Below are 25,511 nucleotides of genomic sequence, written 5' to 3'. Positions count from 1 at the left end.
TGTCCTTAAATGACTTTGTGACTAATTTGCTGTGATGCGTAAGGTCATTGTTCCTTTGGAAGACCCATTTGTGCTCAGGTTTTAACTTCTTGGCTGATGTCTTGACCAGTTGTTTCAATATTTCCTTGTAATGTTCTTTTCTGTATTTATGAAATCCACCAAACCCTGCGAAACATAACACATGGTTCTGGCACTCTGTACTTCACAGTTGGGATGGTGAACTCAACCTTGCAAGTGTCCCCCTTTTTAAAGGTGGAAATATGAGATGAAAAATAATGGTCATTTTACTCAAGCTCTTCAGTCTGAGTTTCACCATAACACAGGACCGGCACCATAAGTTATGGCTTTTGTTCCCAAGAGCATTTGCAAGATACGTTTAGCTTTTTATGTTGCTTTTGGAGTGATGGCTTCCTCCTCTTTGAGTGACTTTTCATTCCATGTCAGACCAAGATTTGTGTCACTAATTTTAAACAAGGAGACTATCTTACCAGCTTTTGCCAGTATCTTCTCAAGGCGTTTTGCTTTTGTTCTAGTGACAATACACACACACTTTTTGCACCAAAATACACTCATCCCTGGGGAACAAAACATGCCTTCTTTTCAACAGTTTGATGGCTGGATTATTTGTTTGACAATATACAATAATTTAAATCTTTCCATCATGCCACACAAGAAAGAAATTTGTTCCCATGAAATAAATCACAGGTTAGCACAAATATTTTTAATTAACATGTTGAAGCTTACAGAGTCAGAAGATAATGACCTGGGATATACCAAGCTGTTTAAAGGCAAACGATTTGTAGTGTATGCAAACTTATGAAGTAAAAAAAAAGAAAAAGGTTAAAAATTCACTTTCTTTACATTTAACAAATAGAAATTAATTGTGATAATTTTAACTGACCAACAACAAATTAAGCTTAGGCTGATGAAAAAAGATGATTCTTTTAAATGATGATTTGCTGGGTTTTTTTCTTGCTAGTTAGAGGTTTAAATGGGGGAATGGCATAATGGAAAATTAACTTTTTTGATATCATGTTGTGATGTTATTCCCATCAAAAAACATACCTATAGTTTAACACTCTAGGTATTTCATGCACAATGACAGAATGCATAATTCTTTCATGCATGCTTGAGAAATCCTTTAATCTTCCATGACAACTGTTTGGGGGTGCCTAAACGCTTGCTTTCATACAGTGTTGTCTATTTTATCAAAGCTCCACCTTGGAGCTGCAGTCTCCAAGCTGAGCTTCCACCTCACAGAGCACTTCTTTCCTTGGCTCCTCCCCTGCGCCTTCCCCACTTAGCTCCTCCAGACTAGTGGCAGCAGCAATTAGCAAACACTTAAAGACCTGAGAATCTTCTGAGATAATCATACAAGCTACTTCTCCAGCCAACGTTCTTTAGAACGGTTGGAAATGGCATAATGGAAAAGCATCGATGTGATCAGACAGAGTAGGACCTACTTAAAGAGACAGAGGCCCAATTTCCTGCTGTCAAATTATGAAGTCAATTTTTTTTTTCATGTTATGTTTGATATATACAGCATTTTTATAACAAATGAAGATAAGATGGCTAAAACAAATTGCACTTTGTGTCTGGGAAATACATAATATCGCCCTGATAAATAATCAAAAATGAAACAATAGAATGAATCTACTATCTTCACAATAATAAAAAATAAGTTCTAATTGATTTAAATACAAATTTCTAAAAACAAACAAAAAAAAAACACAGCCATGCTGGGAACCATATAGCTTTAAAGGTTTGGTGAATATAAAGCATGCCCATTTCTCTATTCGTGAAGACACACAGCTCACGCTAAAAATCTACAGAGTCTTCACCACCTAACCAACTGTGCACACATTTTAAATAGAAATTTCTAAAAAGTGCTGTGAGGACTTTATCAGAGGCTGCGCAGTAGTTCCTAAATGAACAAAGACCACTACAGAAAAAGTGAAGTCCTAAAAGTGAAACTGTTAGTGGTTTTCCAAGACCAAGTACTTTTTTTCTCTGCACTGCACATCACCACTGGTTCTCTTCAATTGGAGCATCATCACAATAGGGGATGTTACTGATAATCAAGCCCCTGGCTGAGCTGCCATGCAATTTAGACCTCTTCCATTCACTTCTCCTTACTGTGACCCAGACCTGTTCGTCAAATTAGGCTGCAAAGATTGACATGTAGTGGACTAATTTTGGTCTTGTGTTCAATTTTCACTCTCTCCCATTTTCTCATTCTGCTAACGGGGAAAATTGTGCTGAAGGCACAAAGCCGACACGAGACATGTGAATTAAAGCTGCAGACATGTTGGTAATTTCGCCACCAGTCACTGACAAACCCCGCGGAGGGAAAATGTGATCTAATGCTGTGATTGTAGTAAAAAGGCGGCCCTTTTCCAGTTGTGGCTTAAAAGATCCTTTCACTTATGTTCTCATCATGGACGAATAATTGACTTCTAGCATTTTACGGGGAAATATATGGATCTGACATGTGGAAGTGGCAGAAATTAGGCATAATTTTTTTGGCTTTAAATGCTTTGTAGGAAAATGAGTTGTGATTTAATAACTTGGAAGGTTATTAACTTAAAATAAAATCCCAGATCTGTTATGTGGCTTCACTCAGTGAATTCTGCTCTGATTTTAAAATGCGATCATATCAGTGAGAGCTCCGTGCGGTTTTAAAGCTCTGGGTATGTGCAGGGAGAATCTCTGAATAATTTAACATGATGGCCATCAGTTTTAGGCTGAAGCAGTAATTTTATCAGAGTCTTGCTGAAGCTTTGAGGAGTTATTTCTAAAAACTTTTGCTTTGAGAATTTTTATTACACCAACAAACTAAAGCAAACCAGCGTGGTCATGTCTGCAGAACTTTAAAACCAGCTGAAGTACAAAGGATTTATACTTTTTCAACATGTTCATGTGAACGACAAACTGTCACAAGCGCTAACATGCATTGGTATTCAACCCCATTCACTTCTGAGTAAATTCCAGTGGAACCAATTGCTTTTGGAAGGCCTCTATTTAGTAAATAGATCCACTTGTGTGTAACGGGTCCCTAATAAATACAGCTATTCTGCGAAGCCCTCAGAGGTTTGGCCTTTATAGAAAAGTGGAATAAAAGAAGTCACTATTGAAAAAAACCATACAAGTCTAATTTCTTGTTTTTCACTAGCGTTGGTGGAGGTTCACCTTCCAGGAGGACAGGGGAAGGATTGGAAGGGTTTAGATCAAGGGATTTTCATTTGTTAGAATGGTCCATGCAGACAAAGTTCTGACCTAAATCCAATTGGCAATGTGGCAAGATTTAAAGGTGACCTATTATGCTTCCTTCAACAGGTTAGGATAGGTCCATAGGCTATGCAGAATATGTTCATTACATTATTTTTTTTGTTGTTGTTGCATAAACTCATTTTCAGATAATGAGATCTTAGTCTGCTCAGTTCTGCCTATTTTGAGTTCCTTTCAGGATGACCTGTTGTAGGGCCTGTTGTCACTTTAAGTTCAGTTAAGCTGCTGCTGGCCACACCTCCCAAACAAAATGTTTGAAAATGGCTGCAAATAGATCTGCAATGAGACAACAGTCATTTGAAACCAAACATGTTTGGATTCTGTACCAAAGACGTACAGAATCCAAAGTATATCTTTGGTTTCTGTGGTTTCTGAATGGCAAGTCAACAACAAAACACTTTTCCAGCAGCCATTGTACAGCACATACAGCGGGAAAACCAGCTGGCCAAATAGCAGCTCAGCTAGGGTTACTAAGTAACAACACAGTGTGACTTAACAATTGGGAGGTTTTTGAAACAGCAAATTTTCCAAATACCAAAAACATTAACGCATTGCCAATAAACATTGGGGTGTTTTTTTCAAGCACTTTGACTGTTTTTAGAAGCAGTTGAGACCTAAATGGAAGAAGAAAATTGTGTAAAATGTGAATTTTGCATAATAGGCCCCCCTTTTAAATCTGATGTTTACAGATGGTATCCATCCGGTCTGTCTGGGTGGGCGTTGTTTCAAAAGAAGTAATCGTCTCTAGATGTGCAGTGCTGGTAGAGATCCCAGAATATTTCCACAGTTCTATAAAGTATTAACTCAGTTGAATAAAAACACATTTTCATTTTTATTATCATTATTGTTTAATGTCATTTTTGCTTCAGCTTGACAATTATCTGCAACCTCGTATTGGCTTATAAAATAGTTTTTTATCTAAGAAAATACATAGAAATTTGTTGTTAGAATGGGACAAAGCATGAAGAAGGTTGAAGAAGTGCTATCCTGGAAAACAAAATCTCTTAAGATCTCCACATCAAACTTTAAAACTTACTGGCTGCTGATTCACATCACATTTTCAAGTTATCAAGTAACACAAGGTGACTTTTGCCTCAAAGTTTTCTGTGCAGTGGTTGACAAACTTCACTATCCTGTCAAGATTCTCCAGTCAGGCTGCTGTAAATGTTTTTCATTGTTCAAATAAATAAATAAAATGTGTGATGTTAAATAATGAAATAGTTATAAATGTGTTCTTTGCAGCTACTGTACAGGAGTTACTTGCCGTTTTTGGTTTTACTCCAAAATCATGAGATTCTTAGATCTTCTCCAGAAATGGTCACAGGACGGGTGGACGGTGTTTTTATTTTTCAGTGCGTCTGTTTGTGTTTGTTAATTTACAGAGCCCCTAAATCCCAGTCTGGTTTAACTCTGTGGGCCTAACATTTATTAGCTCTTAGCATGCCTTACTGCATGATCGCTGAGAGTGTGGGTTACCTTTTATAGGCCTGGTTTTAGCATTATACTCTGTCTTTTTGATCCCATCTCAGGGTGGACTTTGAAGAGAATGTAGAACTGTTCATTGTGAGGGAAAAAGTGTGTTAGTGTCAATATTTGTTTTTATTTTATTTAGTTTTTTTTAATATCTGTTTTTAATTTGTTGGTTTGAGCAAGAGTGCAATTAGAGGGTCTGCTTCCTTGCTCCTGTTCCTAGAGCTCCATGCTCTCTTTTAGAGTGCACACTGCTTTCCAAGACAAAATGCAACGTAGCAACAGCCCTCTGCTTTGTTTTCAAAGCCCTCTTGTAACTGTCCCATTTATTTATTTGTTTCCATTATGCCGTTTAATCCTTGAAGACAATGTACATGCGACACCCCCTGTCATTGTTAAAAGAATGCCACATGGAGACATCTGCACTCAATATAAAAGCAACATGTCAAAGCAATTTACTGTCATCATAGACGGTGTCTTACATTTGAGAAATAACCAAAAGCCGTCCAGCTAAAGGAAGATAAATCAGGAGCAATATTAAAAGACCCTCCCGCTGGAAATGTACAGCAGATGTTGGAGCTGGCAACAAGTTGTTCAACCATCAATGATGCAGGAGGAAAAACTCTGAACTTGACAAGAAGAATCACTTTGTGGCAGTATGAAACTTGGATTGTGGGAGGGGTTTTTTTCTTCTTCTTTTAAGTGCAACTGTTACTCTCCTATGTGGCTTTTTGACTGAATGAAGTGAGTGGGGTTGCAGTTTGCTAGATAAACATGACAGATGTTAATCTGAAGAAGAAGAAGAAGAAAAAAAAACGGAGGCCTTCTGAAAGGAGAACGGGGGTAAGTTGGATCAAACGTCTGCAAGCAGGTCTGGAAAGTTTTTGCTTTGCATTCCTTCAAACTCAAGATAATGTTGCAAAATAAAAATTATGAGGTGGAAAATTATTTATCCCATAAAAGCAAAGCACGTTAATGCATCATTTTGATGATGTCAGCACAAGGAAGGGCTTTTTCTTCTTAAAATGTAGCAAAGGTGAAGTGAAAGTAAGACATCAGGTAAAGTCTACAGTATGCTCACCTCTTGGTATAAATTGGTGCAAAGAATTAGCAGAATCCGGCCTTCAGGTGGACCTTCAACCGGAGATGGTTCACCAGACAAAATTAACTTTCTCTCCCCTTCCTGTCTTAATCCCGAGATCTAACTCCTATGGAAAACCTGTGGGGTGAACTAAAGGGAAAAGAATGTCGGACAGGACTCTGGATGATCTAAAGCAGGGGTGTCCAAAGTGTAGTCTGGATGCCATTTGAGGCCCTCGGAAGAATTTTTTTTGTGGCCTGCAACTACAAATCATAAATCAGTATGAATTTTGCTTGCGCAGGAGGCAGGTAGAAACTTGAAAAAAAATTCTGTCGAAATGTTCAATAAATCCAAGGCTTTCAAATAGATGCATAAAAGTCTTCTTAAAACCTGGCCGAAGAAAGAAAGCCTTTTTAAAAATAAAGAGTACAAAGAGCGACCTACGCCCTTTCATGTTGCTGACAACGCAGTAAAACTTGTGAAATTAAGTAGTTTTTGCATATTTAGTGAAATCAAAAATGTACTTTTTTGTGCGCTGTGCGTGCTTTTCCCTTGACGATTTTGGCTTGTGTGGCAAAGAGTTTGGACTAAAGAGATTGTGTAAAGGTGAAAGGTCAAAGATCTGTCTCTCTGTCTGCTTCTTATGAACTGCAATCAAAGGAGACTGGGGCGTTAGAACAGTTTAAGAACAACTTCTTGACATGAATTATCAGATTTTTGTGTGAAATTACCCAACTGCAGTAACATATGAATTTATTTTAAAATATTTTACACAACTTTACCAACATCCATTTTCAATGAGTCGGAAGAACATAATTAAACTGCATTTTCTGCCCGTTTTTAGAAACTAACAATAAGATTATTTTTGTAATTAATTATTATTTTTGCATTTTATACAGCATGTCAAACAGGTTTATAGAGTACATAAACTGCATAGTCACAAAAAGAACAGAAAACAATTCTCAACCCGCAGTTAATAAAGCAAATGGATAGGACTAGTAGCTAAGATTATTAAATTAAAATTTTTAAAAGACATCTTCTAGTCATGCTACAGCAACAGTAAATTGTAATTATCTTTTTGCACCATTACACAGATCAGCAGGCAATTTGGGGGTTAAATGGCTTGCCCAGGGCCACATCGACATGCAGCAGGAGGAATCTAGAATCAAATCCACATTTTTTGGATTACAAGACAACTACTCTACACACTCAGCAAGAGTCATCCCAATTAGAGAGGATTATGCTGCATTCAGCAACAACTATTTCCAAGTTACCAAATCATTGATCTGGATCAGTGGTCTCAAACTGCTGTACCTCAGGGCCGGAGTCCTGCAACTTTTATATGTGTCCCTTGCCATACATGGTTGAGTTAAATGGCAGAGCTGCCTCACTAGCATGCAGTCCAGCTCTACAGAGCTCTGCTAATGAGCTGATATTGGAGCCAGGTGTGCAGAAGCAGAGAGACATCTGAAAGTTGCAGGAAACCAGCACTTAAGGACTGTAGTTCGAGACCACCAATCTGGATGGAGCAAACAAAACAACTGGGGCAAGTGTGTAAGCTGAATGTGGGAGACTGATCAGCACATTATTAATAGTTCAATAAGTTAAGTAAATTACTGTCTTGGGGGAAGTAATGTGGTCTGAATCAAATAAATCTTGGCCACCGTTGGAAAAGTTTGGGGGAAATGAAACCCATTAAACTCAACAGAAGTGCCTAACAGTGAAAGTATTAGCATTTTCACACATACAATCTGGCAAGAACTCAATTTACTGGCACCAACTGGCTGTTTGGCCCTGAGAAAATCCCCTTTGGTAGGGGTAATTAAAACGGTATCCATTAGCTACGAAGCATAGCGGTTGGCATTTGGAGCAATTGAAAAGTGTCATGTGGCGTGATGAAACCTTTTTTCCAGTTCCAGGACGATGGGCACATCAAAATATGAAGACAGGCGTTTAAAGCGATTCCCACATTGTGTCAAGGGTTAGGACAACTAACAGGTTGAGGTTTAAGGAAATTATGAGCTTAAAGAACTTGGAAAACCAGGGTTGTTCATCAACAAATTTTTATCATTGATGGTTGTTTTTTTTCCCAGGGTGACATTACCAGTTTTCATGGGGGTCAAACTGAGAGAGAATGGTTTTGCAAGCATGAGGCATCTTTCTCACACAAGTGAAATTTAAGTGAAATAGTTTTCTTCTAAGTAAAAAAACTCATTTTTACCATAAAGGTGTTGCCATAATGATTCATCATCCAATCCAAGTAGCCTGTAGTTTTTGAAAATTTCTTTCAGTATCTTAAAATTTAAATGACTTCATAATTATCTCCAACTTATCCAATTGTTCCATATTCCCAGCCATGGATTTTGGTGGCAGATCGCAGTTTTATAGGTGATTCAAAGAATAATTTAACTTAGTGGTTCTCAATTATTTCATGTCATGCATCATGATTTTTGACATACTATTAAAAATCTTACAATATGTATTCATCCATACCACTGGCAGCACCATTCTACCGCCTGGTTTTAAAAGCTGATTGATACAATGAGCTGCAAAATCTTAAATTTTAGGTGCTTACAGCTCTTATGATTGTTTTTGATCTTAAAATAATTCCCCTGTACAGTTCATTTTGTAACATTCAATCAAGAGTGCCCAGTCTGGGTGATTCTCAAAAAAGTGAAAATGATACACTGGGGTGTTCATTTTTAGACTTACCACGGTACAACTTTTGGTTACTTGTCAGCTTCATTAGCTTATTCTTAAAAAAAACAACCCAAAAAACAGTATGGCATATAGTTCAGCAATCAGGAGATATGAAAAATGCATAATATTTTGCATTCACAGCAAACCAAGGGATATGTAGGTTTCGTCGCTGGTCTTTTTCTGCTGGCTAGTCACTTGCTTACATCAAAGTATGAAGGCGAGGCTATTTTGTTGGTCATTTTGTTGCTGATTCTTTTGTCTCCCAAAATGTTTTAAAAGTGGTGGGGAGTTGGGGACATGCTTTAGTTTTTGTCTCTGAGTGTTGTTAGCCACACAGATGAACTGGTCATTCTGTTAAACACTAAAGGGGTAACTGAAGAGCTCCTTTCTTTCTGACTTCAAGATAATAGTCGTAAGCATGTCAAGCATTAAACACTCATTAAACACTCATCTTTCTATCCTGGGCTCCAAATAAAAGTATACATTTATTTCACCAGAGGATGTCGTATGCCTACAGCAACTGAATAGCACTTTATGAGGCAGGGTTCATTTGTAGAAGAAATATCGAGGTTGTTTTAACGTCTCAAGATATCGCGCCACGAGATCCTATGTGGTAAAAGGGGATCTGAGTATTACTTCTGACCTCTCCTGCTCCTTTCTCATTTTCTCTACCAGACTTTCAGGCTCACTACTGTACGCAGGAAGCCAATTTTCATTGCCAAAATAATACGATAATGATGTCTAGAACTTGGACACCAAAGCGAGTGTTAAGGTCACACAGAGGCATTTCAGTAGATGGACGTGGCACTTAAACTTATGGTGTGGGTTTTTTTTTTTGTTTTCTTTTTTTTTTCTTGTGCAGTCAATCATTCTAAAAAATAAAAAAAAGTACTGATATGATGAAGATGTTGATTATAATCATCATGAGACTGGTAAAGGGACAGAAAATTTGCAGCCACCGAGGAGAAAATTGGAAATAAATCTTACATGTGGTATTTGATTTTGCAGCAAATTGAGCTTGTAATGGATCACTCTGCAGTTCCCTCACTGGGCATTTAAGCTGTCCACAATGAATCTGACTCCAGAGCTAGGTTTTCTTTTCCGTTTAGAGACCACCTTGTAAGTCTGACAGCCGATAACATCTGGTATCTGTAATTTAACTTTTGCACTGAATTTGCATTAAAGAAAAAAGACAGCTCTTTGCTTTAACCAGTCCCTCCTGTATCCCTGTGTGTGTTTATATTGGCTTCATCTCAACTATGGAGCACTGAAGGTTAGTTCAACCCAACCGATTCACACTGCGCTCTGCAAAGATCATAAACCTGTCTGTCAAAACTGAGGAAAGAAAAGCCGAGAGATTTTAATTAACTGTTTGCACCTGAAATGTTTGTTACTGGATCAGAGATAAGAAATGGAAATCCTAAATAATCTGCAATTTTTCTTCAAAAAGATTTAAGTCGTGTCTAACCCTCACAGTTCAATATTTATCAAAGTGAACAACTGAGCCAGGCTACAGTTTTATAATGAGACATTTCTCACATTGCCTGCCAGAGGAATTGCATGACAATTAAAGGTTATTTTTTACCCTCATTCACCAAATTTGCTTTATAACAAAGAAGCAATTTGCTGCTTCTTATGTAAAATGTCTATTATTATCTGTGTTCTTAATAGTTCAACAGATTTATTGTCTTTGAATTAGATCAGTGGGTTTTGACCTTTTTCTCCGTGCTAGTTGGACTGCAAAATAGTCAAGCAACAGAAGCACTTGTTCTTTATTTTCCCCTGGGACTTGATAACAATTTGTATTTTCCTGCAATTCTCGTTCATTCGGAAAAAGAAAAAAAAACCCCGAAAGAAAGACATTAAAGCAAGACAGATGCTGAATATGTCCGCAGTTGTAACTTTTGGAAACAAAACTGTCACAGAGTGCATGAAGTGAGTGATTGTAAGTTGTGAAAACTTTGTTGTAAAATAGCGCTGGCAGATGCTTAGCATCGTATTCTGCTCCGTTCGTATTGCTCATATCACGAGGCCGTCTGCTTTATCCAAATAAAAATTGCTCTCCAATTTGGTTCTTAAGTACTGGATGTCATTTGGAGCAGCTGCTGCCGGATGTTCTAAATTCTTTTTGGAGAGAATTTGATCCTTCATTATCACTCCTTATAGAAAACAGGGAGATGTATTTTAAACAAGCAAGAGTTGCATTGTTTTCTAAGCCCTGGATACGTTTACTCCAAGGTACAAAGAAACAAAAATGTGAACCTGAAGTGCTCTAAGTTGCGTTGATAAAGCATGCTGTTCACAAATATAATTTATCCCTCTCTTTGTTAGTGCGGATGGACATGATGATGCTGGCTCTTCCAACAGATGAGTCTCATCTGTTCAGGGAGGTTTCTATCCAATGAAATATGATTCATTACTTGAAAACATATTACTGGGCCTGGACTGCGGATTGTTAAAGAAAATTGATTGTTCTTTTTAAAAAAAAAATAAACCCCACTTATTGGGAACATAGTTTGTCACGATTAAAAGAACATAGGACCAAAACCCAGATGTGCAGGAGGCAGGATATGGATGCAAACTGTGATTTAATATCAAATATTAATATCAAAACACAGCGAAACATCTCAAAACGAACCCAAACCCAACAAACAAAGGCCAAGCAAACAAGCTAGCGGAACAAATAACCTGATGCCGGTACAGAAGCAGCATGTACAGTAGGTACAAATGTTGGTTGTATGATTTGCAAATAGAGTTAAAACTGTACACAAAGCAGCTCAAGCTGCCAGATCATCAACATATATTTTTTTTGTCTTGCCTTGAATTTTCAGTTGGATTTCTGTCAAGCAGATTATACACTTTGAAGTTTATTTGCTGGAAGACAGAAAGAAGTGCTCCCTGTAATTTCTACCAACGAATTGCTCTATGGACCATAATGGCTAACATAGTGATGAAACACTTCGCCTTGTTATGCCGCAGGTTAACTTCCTGAAGTTGTGCCAACTGATTCTTGCCCTTGCAACTCCTGCAGAGTTAACTAACCACTTGGCTGCTTTTGTGATTTTAACTCCTTGATTTGATTAATGCTTTAAATCATGCCTTTTCAAATGAACAGTGAGAACTGTTGCTGTATGACTGTCTCAGTATCTCTGCAGCACATGGAATGCCACAGTAATATATCTTGTATGGTAACATCAGTTGTTGGCGAGCACGGCTACTTCTCATTTGGTTTTGCCAAACAAACCCAACAAACCACTGAGGCTTTTGCCAAACAACTAGATTTATATTGAAAATAAATTTCAAATCTTCACAAACCAAAACTAATGTCCCATTCTGACCATAGTTTGTAAATTGAGCTAATTATGATGCAGTCGAGTTCAGATTTCTCTTAATAGCGCCCATGTTTCTTCTCATGCTCAGCTAATATATTTATAGTTCAGACTAGAAGCCATACATGAAAACAGGTGGTGAGGGAAGAGCAAGTAACAACACCAATAGACACCTAGAGGCATAAAAAATAGGATATGACATTTAAAAAATAAAACAAATCATGAGAAACTATTGACTATTCTTTTTCTACTCGTAGCTCGCAAACTGAAGAAGATTGGACAACAGAAAAACCCAGAAGAAGAACATCCTGGACAGGAAGCGCCAGAAGTACCCCACAACATGTCTCCTAAGTCAGGTCCAAGCTTGAACTCCCAGATGGTCTTCCTGAACATCCTTGAGTCCATCGAGCCTGAGGTGGTGAATGCTGGACATGACTGTGGCCAACCAGACTCAGCTGCTGGCCTGCTGACCAGCCTCAATGAACTGGGAGAAAGACAACTGGTCAAAGTGGTCAAATGGGCTAAAGGCTTACCAGGTAGGACACCAGAACAAACACACAGACATCACAGATTGATTAGAAACAGGACTAAGAGCGCATTCACATCAACCCCGTTTAGCTCGGTTTAATCAAACTCTGGTTTGTCTGTCTACAAAGTCTGGTTCATTTGGGGAGGTATGAATTCACAAATTCTAGTGCGGCCCCCAAAAAATAAAAAAATAAATAAAACGCAAACTCTGGTCCACCTAAAAACCTGGGTCTCATTTGATTGAAGTGAACTCTGAATGCAAGTGGACTAGAAGCCGCTCCAAAAGCAGGAAGCAGACTATGGTATGTGCAAGTCTAGCTCTACAGGGAAAAATGGGTTGTGGTCTTTCACCAGGGACAAAAGAGAAACCCTACAACTGCTCAAATCTGACGCTACTCCATTTAGGTTTACATTTTGTGAAGGAGGAAGCTGCTCTGGTCTTCGGAGGTTTTCATGTCATTTCCTTCTGTGGTTCTTTGCGCAGCGCCACCACAGGCGAGGAGGTGAACAGGTTTTTTAATTTGTTGAGATTGAAACGGTACAGAGTGGAAGTGAACCACGCCAGCTGAAAATATAACAAATGTTGCAACGTTCATCCCAATCTAACAAAGTCTACCCGACCATCAGGTGTGAAAACACTAAGAATGCTTCATGGTCTCTGGAACCTTAAAAACCATTTAAATTTACTTTAATCATGGCAAATTTGGAAGAGGTTAATTTGTAAAAGACAAAAAAACACAGTTTCCATCCACAGGTTGATACAGAATATAAAACACATATGAAAATATTAAAACTCAATCTTAGAAAACTAAGAGAAAGAAAACCAAAACACAGCCAAGACAAAGTAACAGTTCAAATAGATTTATTCGAGTAGTTTATTTAGTGTTGCTTAGATCTGTTTACGCTGGATGGTCTGGAAAACGGAAACAGAGTTGAGTGATGTGATTGGAAGAGGACCAGGAAGCAAACAAAAAAAATAATAAAAAAATTGAGATTTACCAGCAATTTGGGATCCACAACCTCCAGAAATCCAGCTTCTGCAGGACTGGAAGATTTGTGAGTGGTTTGGCCTTGCGAGCCTCTGAGATGTTTGCTGGAAAGACAGAGGATATAGCATCCACAATTTAAAAAAGATGTCATCCATAAAGATGTCGGAGGTTCTCAGACGGACGGGGGGGAAAAACAATACAGAATATGATTGGCTTGAAGCAGGGTCATGGTCAGGTCAGACAGCTACAGAGATTTAAAAAAAAAAACTTCACTCACAAACTTGTACTTAGTGATGTTACGTGATGTGCCGAGGCTTCGAGGCGTGTGTCGAGTAATGGAGGGGACGTTTCCGTAAAGCGCGTATCGAGGCTTGCTTCATTTAGGGGAGGAGCCGAAAACGATGACGTCCGAAGCCTCGCTGCCCGGCTGTCCCACGTGACTGCTTCGGGAAGTGGCTCAGATGTTGGCGCGGGGTTTGACAGCTTTAGAAACCCCACAGGCTCCATTCAAAATGTGGGTTGTTGTAGGCGAGTTGCGGTCAGTTGAGAGAGTGGATAGAGTTTTGATAGTTTGGATAGCAGAGTTTGGATACTGGTTATTTAGTTTGAGACAGTTAGTTTGGTGTTTGGAGAGTTTAGGAGAGAGATAGATAGATAGGAGATTTAGGAGCGCGAGGACAGGATAGGAGTAGGATGGAGCCGGCGAGAAAGAGGAGAATTTCCCCTATGTGGGAACATTTCGATTTGATAAGCCCTAACAAGGTAAGGTGAACTGAACATTTGCAGATGCATTAGGTTTGCTTATGAGGAACTGTATTTTTCACTGTTTCTTATTTTCTGTAAAGGTGAGGTGTTTATTGTGCTCCAAGGAGTTGGGGTACAATAATAACACCTCATCCATGTAGTGTCAAAAAAGAGAAATCGTTTGAAACCAAAAACTGTGGAGAAATTGTTGTTTCTTAATAAAAATGCCTGAAATCATCCAAGTTACACAAGCATTAGCCTATTCACTGCCCCCTCCCTAGTTCCACAGGCACTTTCACTGTCCTCTGCCTGATTAAGCCCAGGCCATTTTTCTAGAGTCACAGAAAAACATTATTACACAACATGCCATATCACATGACACTACTATTTTGGGAATAATTACACACAGAGAATACATTCAAACAATATTTTATTATACACAGATGTGTATACATAATTTATGTAGACAAATGATTTCGTCCTACACCTTTTGTGAAGTCATTCCCAAGAGCCATAATAGACAAAAATTCAATGCATCACACGTGTTAAGATACAGCTGGCTGTGATTATACACCTGGCCAGTAGGTGGTTTCGTGTGCACATGAAGCCTCAAGAAATGAACCCTTTCTCGAACCAGTTGGCTCAAGTGGTTCAATGCCTCATGAGGCTTCATCTCACCATCACTACTTGTACTGACTAGACAAACACACAGGCAGGTTATTGATCTTATAAACTTGACCACAGTTCATGAAACAAACCTAGAAGGCTGTGAAAGAGGATTAATCTCACAGCAAGTTGATGAAGAACAGGTGTTTAAATAGGGAGCAGCGCAGGCGATGACAATGAGCAATCAGCAGGAGTGGGAAGGAGAGTAAGTAGTAAGCAGCATGGATCATGGCAGAAAACAGAGCAAGCACGCCAAAAACATAAAATCACACGCGTGTAAAGGTATCAAGAGGCTGCTGCACTCTTAGATTCCAGGAAAAAGTTGTTTTTTACCTGCTGCTTTTCTGGCTATTTTAGCACATCACTACTGCAATTGGATCTCATCAGCTTTTCTCCTAATGTTCAGTCTTTTCTTATATGTTTGATTTGGGCTCTGCACCTCCACAATCAGTTGCAGCTGTGAGCAAACCCCAACAGTATTTTTCATCATTAATCAGCAGTATGACGGTGTCCAGATAAAGGGTTTTCAATACGAAGCGCTATGCACTGCAGAGTCCACCATCATGTGCAAAAACGTTACCCTGCCCAGAGAGGCAGGGGCATTATATACAGCCTTCGCTGCTAGTCTTGTGCGCTCCCAGTGATCAATGCGAACTAAATTCACCGAGGTTGCGGATCCTGAAATAAGTTTTCATGAGTCATGATGCAATTAGTGTAAAATTACTCTTGGACTTTTTCCCCCTTCTCCTCTTTGTCTTCATTCCTCTTCACTAATTACACTGATAAGACTCTGGCAGTGTGACCAGTTTTAATGCAGCTTGCATTAAAACTGCAACCTGGAAAAACCCAGAAGTACCTGCACTCTTGCACACTTTGGTGGCGTGTGTGCTTCTCCCCATGTGTCACGTGTGCCGAACTTCAGTCCTCGAGGGCTGCTGTCTTGACATTTTTAGATCAGTCTTTGCTACAAAACACCTCAAATAATGAGGTCGATATAAGAGCTCTGAAGAACTTGGCCTGGTCCCAGTACTCACACTGCACCCTATGGCTCTCTATGAAGTATGTCCTCCCTCCAAGTGTACATAAGGGTTCGAGTGCTCAGATTACAAGCGTGCAAAAATGGTCAAATTGGGACAGTAGGTTTATGTCATCAACTGGCGTCTCTGCGTCTTAACTGCGACATTCAAAATGGCGGGTGTGGTCGCTGATTTGGCATTTGTACTGCTAAAAATGATACTACCATAAGTTAGATTTTAAAAGTACAATATAGGTAGTTTTGCTTTCCAAAGTTAATGCAGGAAATATTTGGCTGTTCCAATGTATTGAATATGGAGTAAAATTCAATAGTATTCACACAGCAGAGTCAAATGAAAATTATTTCAATATGAAAACTGTCTAACGCAGCTTGTTTGATGAACATTGCCATAATTCAAAATATCACTTGCTGTGATGAATTGTGGGTAATACACTTCCCTGAAGTCCACCTGTATGCTTAGCCAAAGTGTGCGAAGGGGGCGGGGCTAAAGATCACTCCGGAAAATCCGGACACAATACACACTCAAACCTTTCAGCAGGAACGAGTCTCTGAAGGACACGAGGGTGGAAGTATTGGGACGGGGCCCTCGACTGCCTGCTAAGGAGCCAATTCAGCCCTTTGTGCCATTCAAGTGTGTTGAGCCAGTGGCTCATCTTACAGATGCAGGTCGGCGTCTTCGAAGCCCATATAGTCTTATAGCGTCTTTTTTCCACTGAAGACCCAGACCCAGTAATTGACCTTTGTCTTCCTCCTTCTCCTTGTCCTCTTCCCTCCTTCTACATATATTCCCAAACCTTCTCGCTGATGGCACAAAAATCCATTTTGTATTCAAACTGGAACCTGAAAAACTCACAACCTGCTGTTTAACAGGCTTTGCACAATTTAGTGCTGCGCACTCAGCCAATACCATTCTCTATTTGCTAGGTGACTGATCACCGTCCAATGTTTAGTAGCATTATGTTGTGGATTTTTATTTTTTGTTGTTGTTGTTTTTTTCCCTACTGCTGCTTCGTGAGATCCTTGTGGTTGAAGCCAAAGCAGTGACTAAGCACAATGCTTTGAGCATTGTGGTGCCCCATGCAAAGTATACATGGGGCACCACAGATTTGCTGCCACAATGCTCCACCATGTAGCATACAGGACCCGTATATCCTGCCACCACAATAATAAACCGCAATGACCACCTTACAGAAGTTTTGTGCATGCTTTAGACCAGGGGTGTCAAACTCCAGTCCTCAAGGGCCGGTGTCCTGCAGCTTTTAGATGTGCCTCTGCTGCACCACACCTGAACAGAATAATTAGGTCATTAGTAAGGCTCTGGAGAACTGATCTACACAAGGAGGAGGTAATTAAGCCATTTTGTACCTGTGGCACATCTAAGAACTGCAGGACAGCGGCCCTCGAGGACTGGAGTTTGACACCTGTGCTTTAGACAGTAGGGAAACCCTTCTCGTTGTGCAGGCATACACTGGTAACAGAGAACATACTGAGCTATCGATGTCACAAAAAATACCTCTCTAGGTCCTTGTAAAAACCAAACCACCAAACTAAAATATCATGTAGTTTTGCCATTTATTTAATAGCGCAACATGTGAAACATTTGTGCTGAAATGTGTAAACGCAACAACAGCCTTATAGATTCTACTCGCTTGTGTATTTTTTACAGGAAGCCAAATGTTTGCAGCAATGTGTAGTTCAGGAATAATCACCATTTTTATTACTTTTAACGATGTTTTTTGTTTTGTTCCCATGTTTCCTATTTACCTCCTTCTGGAACAACGATCTTACATTTTACAGCGTTTTCTCCTCTGTGTGGCATGTTTATGTTTTTAATTGCGTGCCCTTCCCAGTAAACCCCACAGGGTGCCAACTAAATGAGTTATGTTAAAGCTAGCTTACTATTGTGGTGCAACTGGCTCATGCTATCCATATTCAACATATTATTTATTGTTATGTTGTTTTGCTACAAACTGTGAATTTATCATATCATGCCAGCAACAGTGAGAATGAACAGTTTTTCAGCTAAGAGTGACTCAGTAACACTTTAACTAACATTTGTTGAAGGCATGTATTGTATTAATGTAGTATTGAATTATGAACAGTGTTAACAGAATTTCTGCTTGATTTGGATCAGACATAATCATCACTGAATGCCAGACAGCAGACAAAGTTCAGTTATTTTAAAGTTTGTCAAATACATATTGACAGAATTTACACGGAGAAACCTTCATATGTCACTTATTGATGAAATTTATTCATTTTACCAGAGTTTTGCTTTCCACCAGGCTCTATGCCTTTGTGCCGGACATCTGCTAGCATGCAGACGTCGGGTGGTAGGAGTGTTTGTCACAGAACTCAACTGCTTTGCTAGGTTGCAGTCATAGTCACGAGGTCAAATGGAGTGAATCAAATCAAAGCATTAAGAAGAACAAGCCCAAACTACTGGACCGATCCGCAGAGCGGAGTGACACAGGCCGCCTTTGTCAATGTTTGACCTGCCATGATATGAAAGTTGTTGACTTTGCGGGAGTATTGCTTACATTTTATCAAATTGCAACCACTAATATTAATGTATTCTATCAAATTTTTTATGTGATAGACCCACATAAAGTGGTGTATAGTTGGGAAGTGGAAGGCAAATTGCTTTCAGAAGTCTATACAAATAAAAATTTGTATGCCATTCGTGCTTTCAACCTCCCTTTGTCAACAAAGCATTTTATTTAGACTTATCAGGAGGCTGGGACATAAATCCATATTTATGCCCTACTTTGTGCTAGTCTAACACATAAAATCCCAATAAAATAGATGGAAATGTGTTTTTAAAACATGCCAATATGAGAAAAATTTCAAGAAGCATGAATGCTTTTGCAAAGCACCGTAACAATGACCTGTATGAGGCTCCGGAGTGGTGGGTGGGTGATTCTTGGCCAGACGTGTAGTTGCTCCTTTGAGTTTACAAGTATTATAAAGATTTCCTTAGCCTCTCAGTATCCTGTGAGATGAAGCTGGTATGTGAGGGCTTCCAATTTTCCCTTTTTCTCCTTTTTCCTTCCTTTTCCCCCCACTCTTCTCCTTTTCTTCTCCCAGTCTTGTGTTCATCCAAAACCGTCTCCATTTGTTGGAGGCAATGGGCGAGCAGTCCAAGCAAACTTGCCCAGATTTCATAGCTAATTTATGCAGAAGACATGACACTAACGTACTAAAATCTGAGACAAATGATGGTAACATTTTCATCAGCCAAAGTATTAAGATGCCATGCAACCTGTTGGTGCCAAGAGATACAAATGAAGTAGTTTAAATCTTACAGACTTAAAATGCAACCCAGGAGGAGTTTTTATTTTTCCCTCTATTTTTGCAGTGTTTAGGAAATTAATAAGTTGTTACGTAATCAGTTAAAATAGTCTTAAAGGTGACAGGTAGCTGGCATAAAAATAAGATTTAAAGCTGCAGTTTGTAACTTTTATTAATTTTTTTTCAACAGTTGTTTCTGTCTTAACATTGTGTTATGAAAAACATCTGTGAAAAAATTTAGCTTATCTGCTTTCTGCCAGTCCTCCCAGTGCTAACTAGAAATAACCAATCAGAGTCAGGAGGAGGATCTTAGCGCTGTCAATCACAATCTGGTGTGCTGCCACTCGTCCCCATTATTACTTCCCGCTTTGAACTCTGTTACGCTGCAGCTAACAAAGCCTGTCAGGAATGCTAGGCTAGTTAGCATGACCACCGATGATGGCAGATAAACAGTTTTCCTGTTAGGATAAGTTGTTCCTCCGCCATTAGCACATTTAGCAGCAAGTACATGAGGTTAATTAACAGCGTTAAGACCCTCCTCCTGGCTCTGATTGGTTGTTTTTGGTAGGGAGCGGTGCTTTTCTTCAAACGGCAACAGTAACTCAGGGAGGAGGTGGAGGAGATGTATCTTTTTACAGACTATCTGTCTCATAAACTGTAACAACATAGTGACAGCTTTAACAAATAGTTAAAAATATTCTGTATAAAAGTTACATATTACATCTTTAACAATATTTTATTGCAACCAATTATGATTTAGAATTTTTCTCCAAAATTCGGTGTGTTGACCACGAATGGATTGCAATAATTTGAGCAGTGTTCTTCTAATGATCAGGAACAATTATGACTTGTAATATTCATCTTTAGGTTTCAGAAATCTCCACGTGGACGACCAGATGACTGTCATCCAGCAGTCATGGATGGGGGTGATGGTGTTCGCCCTGGTATGGAGGTCCTACAAGAACGTCAACGGCAGAATGCTTTACTTTGCACCGGACCTCGTCTTTAACGAGTACGTATCACTCTGAATATCTCAGTTCTTCCCTTGGAAAGGTTCGTTGTGTTTAGTGATCGCTCACATTGGTCGAGCTGTTATTCTCATCCTCCCTGATCTCTTTCTGTAAATTGATTTTTCTGCTCGCATACAAACACAAAAGCTTCCAGGTGTTGACAGCGTAAAGCAGGAGGGTTTTTTCCCCTCTTACAATCATGTGGAACCAATTTGCTTTTTCTTTGTGTTCTTTTGTTGCTGAGAAATTAAAGTCAGGAACATTTTTCAGTAGTAAGACTCATGGCTTTGTGCTGAATCAGATTGAACTATCTCAAGAAAAAAGTGCTGAGGTGAGTTTGGTGTGTTGCTCCATTATAGCACACAACTGGAAGTATAGTCATTAATTTAACTGTATATTCACATTGCCTTGCAAAAGTAGTCATAATTGTACTTTTCAACATTTACTCACATTCTGAACACAACTTCAGTGTATTTTAGAGGGACTTTTGCAATAGACTAACACAAAGTAGCACATAGTAGTGAACTGGAAAAAATCTAACACATGGGTTTCACATTTTCGTACTAATAAAATCTGAAAAGTGTGTAATAATGGGGAATTCCTCCCCATTATCGTGGGGAGGTATTCCACCTTCCCATAATAATGTGTTTTTCTTCTTGCTGAGATTTCAGCTGAAGATCTTCTGTTTTTTTATTGTTTTTTTTTAGTAGTTTTGCACATCCGACAAATTAAATTATTGCAAAATAGCTTGCAAGGTAGACGGCAACAGGATTATATGAAGAACTGTCATGGGGGTTCTTGGGAAGCCAATGTGCAGACAAACATTGAAGTGTGGCATTAGCATGATTTGTTTTATAAAAACATAAGTCTTTGTAAAAAAAAAAAGAAAATCCAAATACTCAAGAAGTGCTACATATAAAAACAAACATAACGAACATAAAAACACAAAGAAATGAACAATAATAGCACAAGTGGAACTAGTGAGAATTGACAATAAAAATAAAACCAAAACACTGATACAAGAACAAGACAAGAATAGTCCAAAGAGAAACAAATAAATAATAAACTGAAGAATAAACTATGAAACTGGACATGAACCAGGATGACAAAACCCATGAGCAAGGAGTAAAAAAAAACAAAAAAAACCTTGCAGAATATGAAACGACTTAAACTAGAATAAACCTACACCAACAGGAACAACTTAGAGAAATTATTCAGGAAGGGTAACACCAGAATAACTTGTAAAAACAGACTTTCCAGAAAGAAGGAATAATGCAAAACTACAAACCTAAAATAACCCATAACAAAAACCACAAACACACAAAAATCATGTGTGCTTTAAGCAGCACTTTGAGTGTCACCACAGATTCTCACAGTGGGGATGCTACATTAAAAAATTTGTGAAATGTTGAAATGTCTATTCATTTACCTTGTGTGAAATCATCACTGCTGATCAGTGCGTTTGTAGTCTATGCTAAAAAAAATAAGGTGTCTACAAGTTGACAAAATGGAAAAAAGAAGATCAAGGGATATTTTGCTTTTTAAGAAACTGATAATACGTGTTTTACTGTGGAGCCACAAATGTTTCTTATTAACTGCATTCTAGCATGAAGAAATCTTGAAAATGCCTCAACGTGTCCTACTGACACTATTCACTCAGCCAAACAGCAGGAAATGTGAGAATTTATTGGGAGCTTCAGTACAAAATGTAGTTTTACATTGTTAATATTTTACATAACAAAAGACAAAGCATTGGCCGTTATTATTTTATGCTGCACTAAATCCAAACCTAAACAGCGAATAATAGATTAAGATGTTCATTAGCGTGTTAGACAGTTGGCTATTGGTCTGGACCTTAATGAGCTGTCATTGACAAACTGTGACAAACCTTAATGAACCCAGAGGGCACTGCACACGGGTCCAGAAATCCTCTCTCAGTATGCGAGAGACTGATAAGGTCACGCAGAAGACGGTTACTAACGGCGTCAGCTGCTTAAGGGGATTCTACAAGCTTTTCAATTATGAGTTTTTATTTTTTCAAACTCTCTGCTTCTGCATTTCAGCTCTGGTTCTGTTTAATATTTGAATGCAAGGTGCCAGATTTTTTTTTTCAGTATGGATTTGTATTTATGAATCAGACGCTGCAACATCTGAAACATAACAGGAAAAAGACACAGAAGTTTCTGAGTTGGATTATAATCTACCGTAGTTTGAGATGAACGCTCTTAAAAAAAGTACAAAAAATAAAAAAAAATAGGAATCGTGATGAATTTGTTCTCTTCAGTTCAATTGAAAACAAATTTTGATTTAGAAGCAACATTCAGTCACAGCTAAGATGAAATATAGTTAATCTGATGAACCACAAATAATGTCCAACTATATAGAATCTTCTTCACATTTGCATATTTACCTCTTTTAGTTTTTTTCAGATGGATTATAAAGAGATCAGGAGAAAAGTACACACATTAGTTTTCTTCTGCATATCCAACTTCCTCCATATCTGTAGACGAAGTTGCAGGGCTGTAACTTTGACCCATTTTCTTTCAAAAAAAAGAAAAAAATCATCCAGGTCTGGCTAAAACTTTGCTGACAAATAAATTCTGGTCTTTAAGAACTCTGTGCCTCAATTCTTAACAAAAACAAAACTGAAAATGACCAAAATAGCATCACACCTACCATGAAACACGATAGTGGCAGCATCTTTATGTTGGGTTACTTTTTCTTCAAAATGGAAATTTTGTTGTTGTTGAAATTGATCAACGGTTCAGTTTCAAATGTTTTGACTCAAAACCTTTAGTAGTTTGTTAAATAACTAAAGATGAAGAGAATTTTTTTTAAAGTATCTGTCAAAATCACATAAGAATGAATTAATCCATCGATCCATTTTCTAACACCCTTGTCCCTAGTCGGGTCAGGAGGTGCTGGTTCCTCCAGTTAACGTTCCGGGTGAGAGGCGGGGTCACCCTGGACAGGTCGCCAGTCTGTCGCAGGGCAACACAGAGACAGACAGGACACACAACCATGCACACACACACACACGGAGAATTTAGAGAGACCAATTAACCTAACAGAGAGAGGCCCGGAGAGAACCCACGCATGCACAGGGAGAACATGCAAACTCCATGCAGAAAGACGCCGGGCCGGGAATCGAACCCAAGACCTTCTTGCTGCAAAGCAACAGCTCTACCAACTGCAGCACTGTGCAGCCCAGACTGAATTCATAAGAGGAAAATTAAAGTTAGTCATCTTTCGTACCAAAGACGACTAATTACTGAAATATGACCCCAAAGTTAGATTTTAATTATTATTTTTTGAAGTTTTTACCTTTTAACATTTTTGTTGTCGTTTTTCTTTAGTAGGATTTATGGATATTTCATTTTAAATGTTGGTCCAACCGGCTGCAATTGGGTCATCATTTATAAATGCGAGATGTTTGTTTTGTTTTGTTTTTTTATTATTATTATAATTTAATTTATTTAGTAGGGAAAATGCACATTAATAACTGTAAATGTGCCAGAATTTGTCAAAAGGTTATTTGTCGTCTCTGGACACTAATTCATTGCTCCTCAAATATAACTGCCTACCAAATGTAGCAGTATTTTATCATTTAAATATTGCACATAAATATATTTCAGTGAGTGTTGTGATTCTGTGTGTAGAAACACTCTGAAGTGTTGACACTTCTGTCCAACCTCTAATCGGTGTTTGCAAGCTGCTCAGGAACGATAGTTTCACTCAGCAATCCTAAACAGAAACAATCTGAAATCTATCATAATAATGTATAAATAAGAGTGGACACTGTTTATAAACAGCATTTGCAAATTCATCTGAAACAAAAATTGTGAATGCAGCGCGGCGGGATGTAGCTGCTAAAAAATAAAAATAAAAAGTCAGTGGTGGAAATGAAAAGAGCTGATGAGGGCCGGACCAACCAGGATAAAAAACACAATTTAAAAAATTTTTTTTTTTTACACATTGTTTATAACACCGAAGCCTTTTCAGTGGGAGGTTTCCCCTCAGATATCTGGCTTTTCAGACAGAGTTGAAGAGTTTTTAGTCTGAACCAGATGTTCCTATTCTAATCTAAACACACACTTACTGTACAGTATGTGGTTCCACTTTAAACTTCAGTCACTCCACTTTAATCCAGGAATTTCATAGCCTGGTTTGTTTATTTATGGTCACCATTAAAAAAGACTAATGTGAAAAATTATAGCTGTAATATAATAAAAATGGTTCAACAGGTTTTGCTTTTATGCTCACTAAATAAAATAAATACAACAGAAGTAGGCCCCTGCAAAGATGGAGTAAAACTCAGTGTGTTAAACAGTCCAGTATTTTCCTTTTATTGCACTTGCTGAGTCTTTTGTGGCTTTGATGCAAACTCTCTGGCTGCTTGGGTCTGCTCTGTAACACTGTAAAATTAGGACTTTACACCCACCTGCAAAATACTGACGTTTTCCTTTTTCGCATTTTGTCACATTGCAACCACTTACTTGGATTGTATCAGACGGACTGAGAAAATTGATCCTTTTTCGTAAAGCGGAAGGACACAGGAAGTGGTGAGATTGTATGTTGGTATGCATACAATCTCACTGAAGTTTGAGGTTGTGAGATCACAAAATGTGTAACAATGTTGTAAAGGTAGGAATACTTTCGCCTGTGACTCTATATTGGTAGAACATTTATCTTTCTTTTTTTTCAGCTGGAGTTTCTATGGTGACATTTCTATTCCAATTAATAAACTCAAACTCATTTCACTTTTATCGGCACAGCTGAGAAGTGTGAATGAAGTTTGTAATAAAGGCAGAATGATTTCATTTCAGCAAAGCTAACAAACTTTGATGGCGCTGTCTTTTATTCATTTTGTTCGAGGTGAACACTAAAAATTCAGTCATTTCTCTTCGACTCGAAGCCAAAGGCAGGTGATGGGACGGTGTCGCCATACGCCGCGTGTTTTTAACATTTTGCCCCAGATGTTAAAGATTGCAGTGGAGGAAGCTCTTTCTGTAAATGTGAATCCGAATCCCTGATAGGTATGGATGTAACCTCTGACACTCTTTCCTGTCAGCAGTTATGCGTTGCGGAGAAAATGTCCTCACCTCTCGGAAATCGAGTCACTTCCATTAGTTTACACCTCTCATTCTGACCTCTTTGCCTCTGCAGACATCGGATGCAGATCTCCACCATGTATGAGCACTGCATGCGGATGAGACATCTGTCCCAGGAGTTTGTGCTGCTGCAGATAACCCAGGAGGAGTTCCTCTGCATGAAGGCCTTGCTGCTCTTCAGCATCAGTAAGTACTGTAGTGCACTGGAAAAGCATTTACAGATCTTTGATTATTAAACAGATATAATCCAATTCAATTTTGCAAAAGA

At 38.6% G+C, this 25,511-nt stretch overlaps 1 protein-coding gene across 1 annotated transcript in view; it reads left to right on the top strand.

Moving 5' to 3' along the window:
- The window catches only part of ar (androgen receptor), a 42,391-nt gene that overhangs the window by 10,305 nt on the left and 6,575 nt on the right, over nucleotides 1-25,511 (top strand). Inside the window, exons 4-6 of the mRNA XM_032576840.1 lie at nucleotides 12,126-12,404; nucleotides 19,990-20,134; nucleotides 25,299-25,429. Of these exons, the coding sequence (XP_032432731.1) occupies nucleotides 12,126-12,404; nucleotides 19,990-20,134; nucleotides 25,299-25,429 (555 nt within the window). The remainder of the gene's footprint in view (nucleotides 1-12,125; nucleotides 12,405-19,989; nucleotides 20,135-25,298; nucleotides 25,430-25,511) is intronic.

The sequence above is a fragment of the Xiphophorus hellerii genome, chromosome 11, assembly GCF_003331165.1.
Source record: "Xiphophorus hellerii strain 12219 chromosome 11, Xiphophorus_hellerii-4.1, whole genome shotgun sequence".
NCBI lineage: Eukaryota > Metazoa > Chordata > Actinopteri > Cyprinodontiformes > Poeciliidae > Xiphophorus > Xiphophorus hellerii.
The sequence above is the reverse complement of the archived record's forward strand: the minus strand, read 5'-3'. Positions and strand labels throughout refer to the sequence as shown.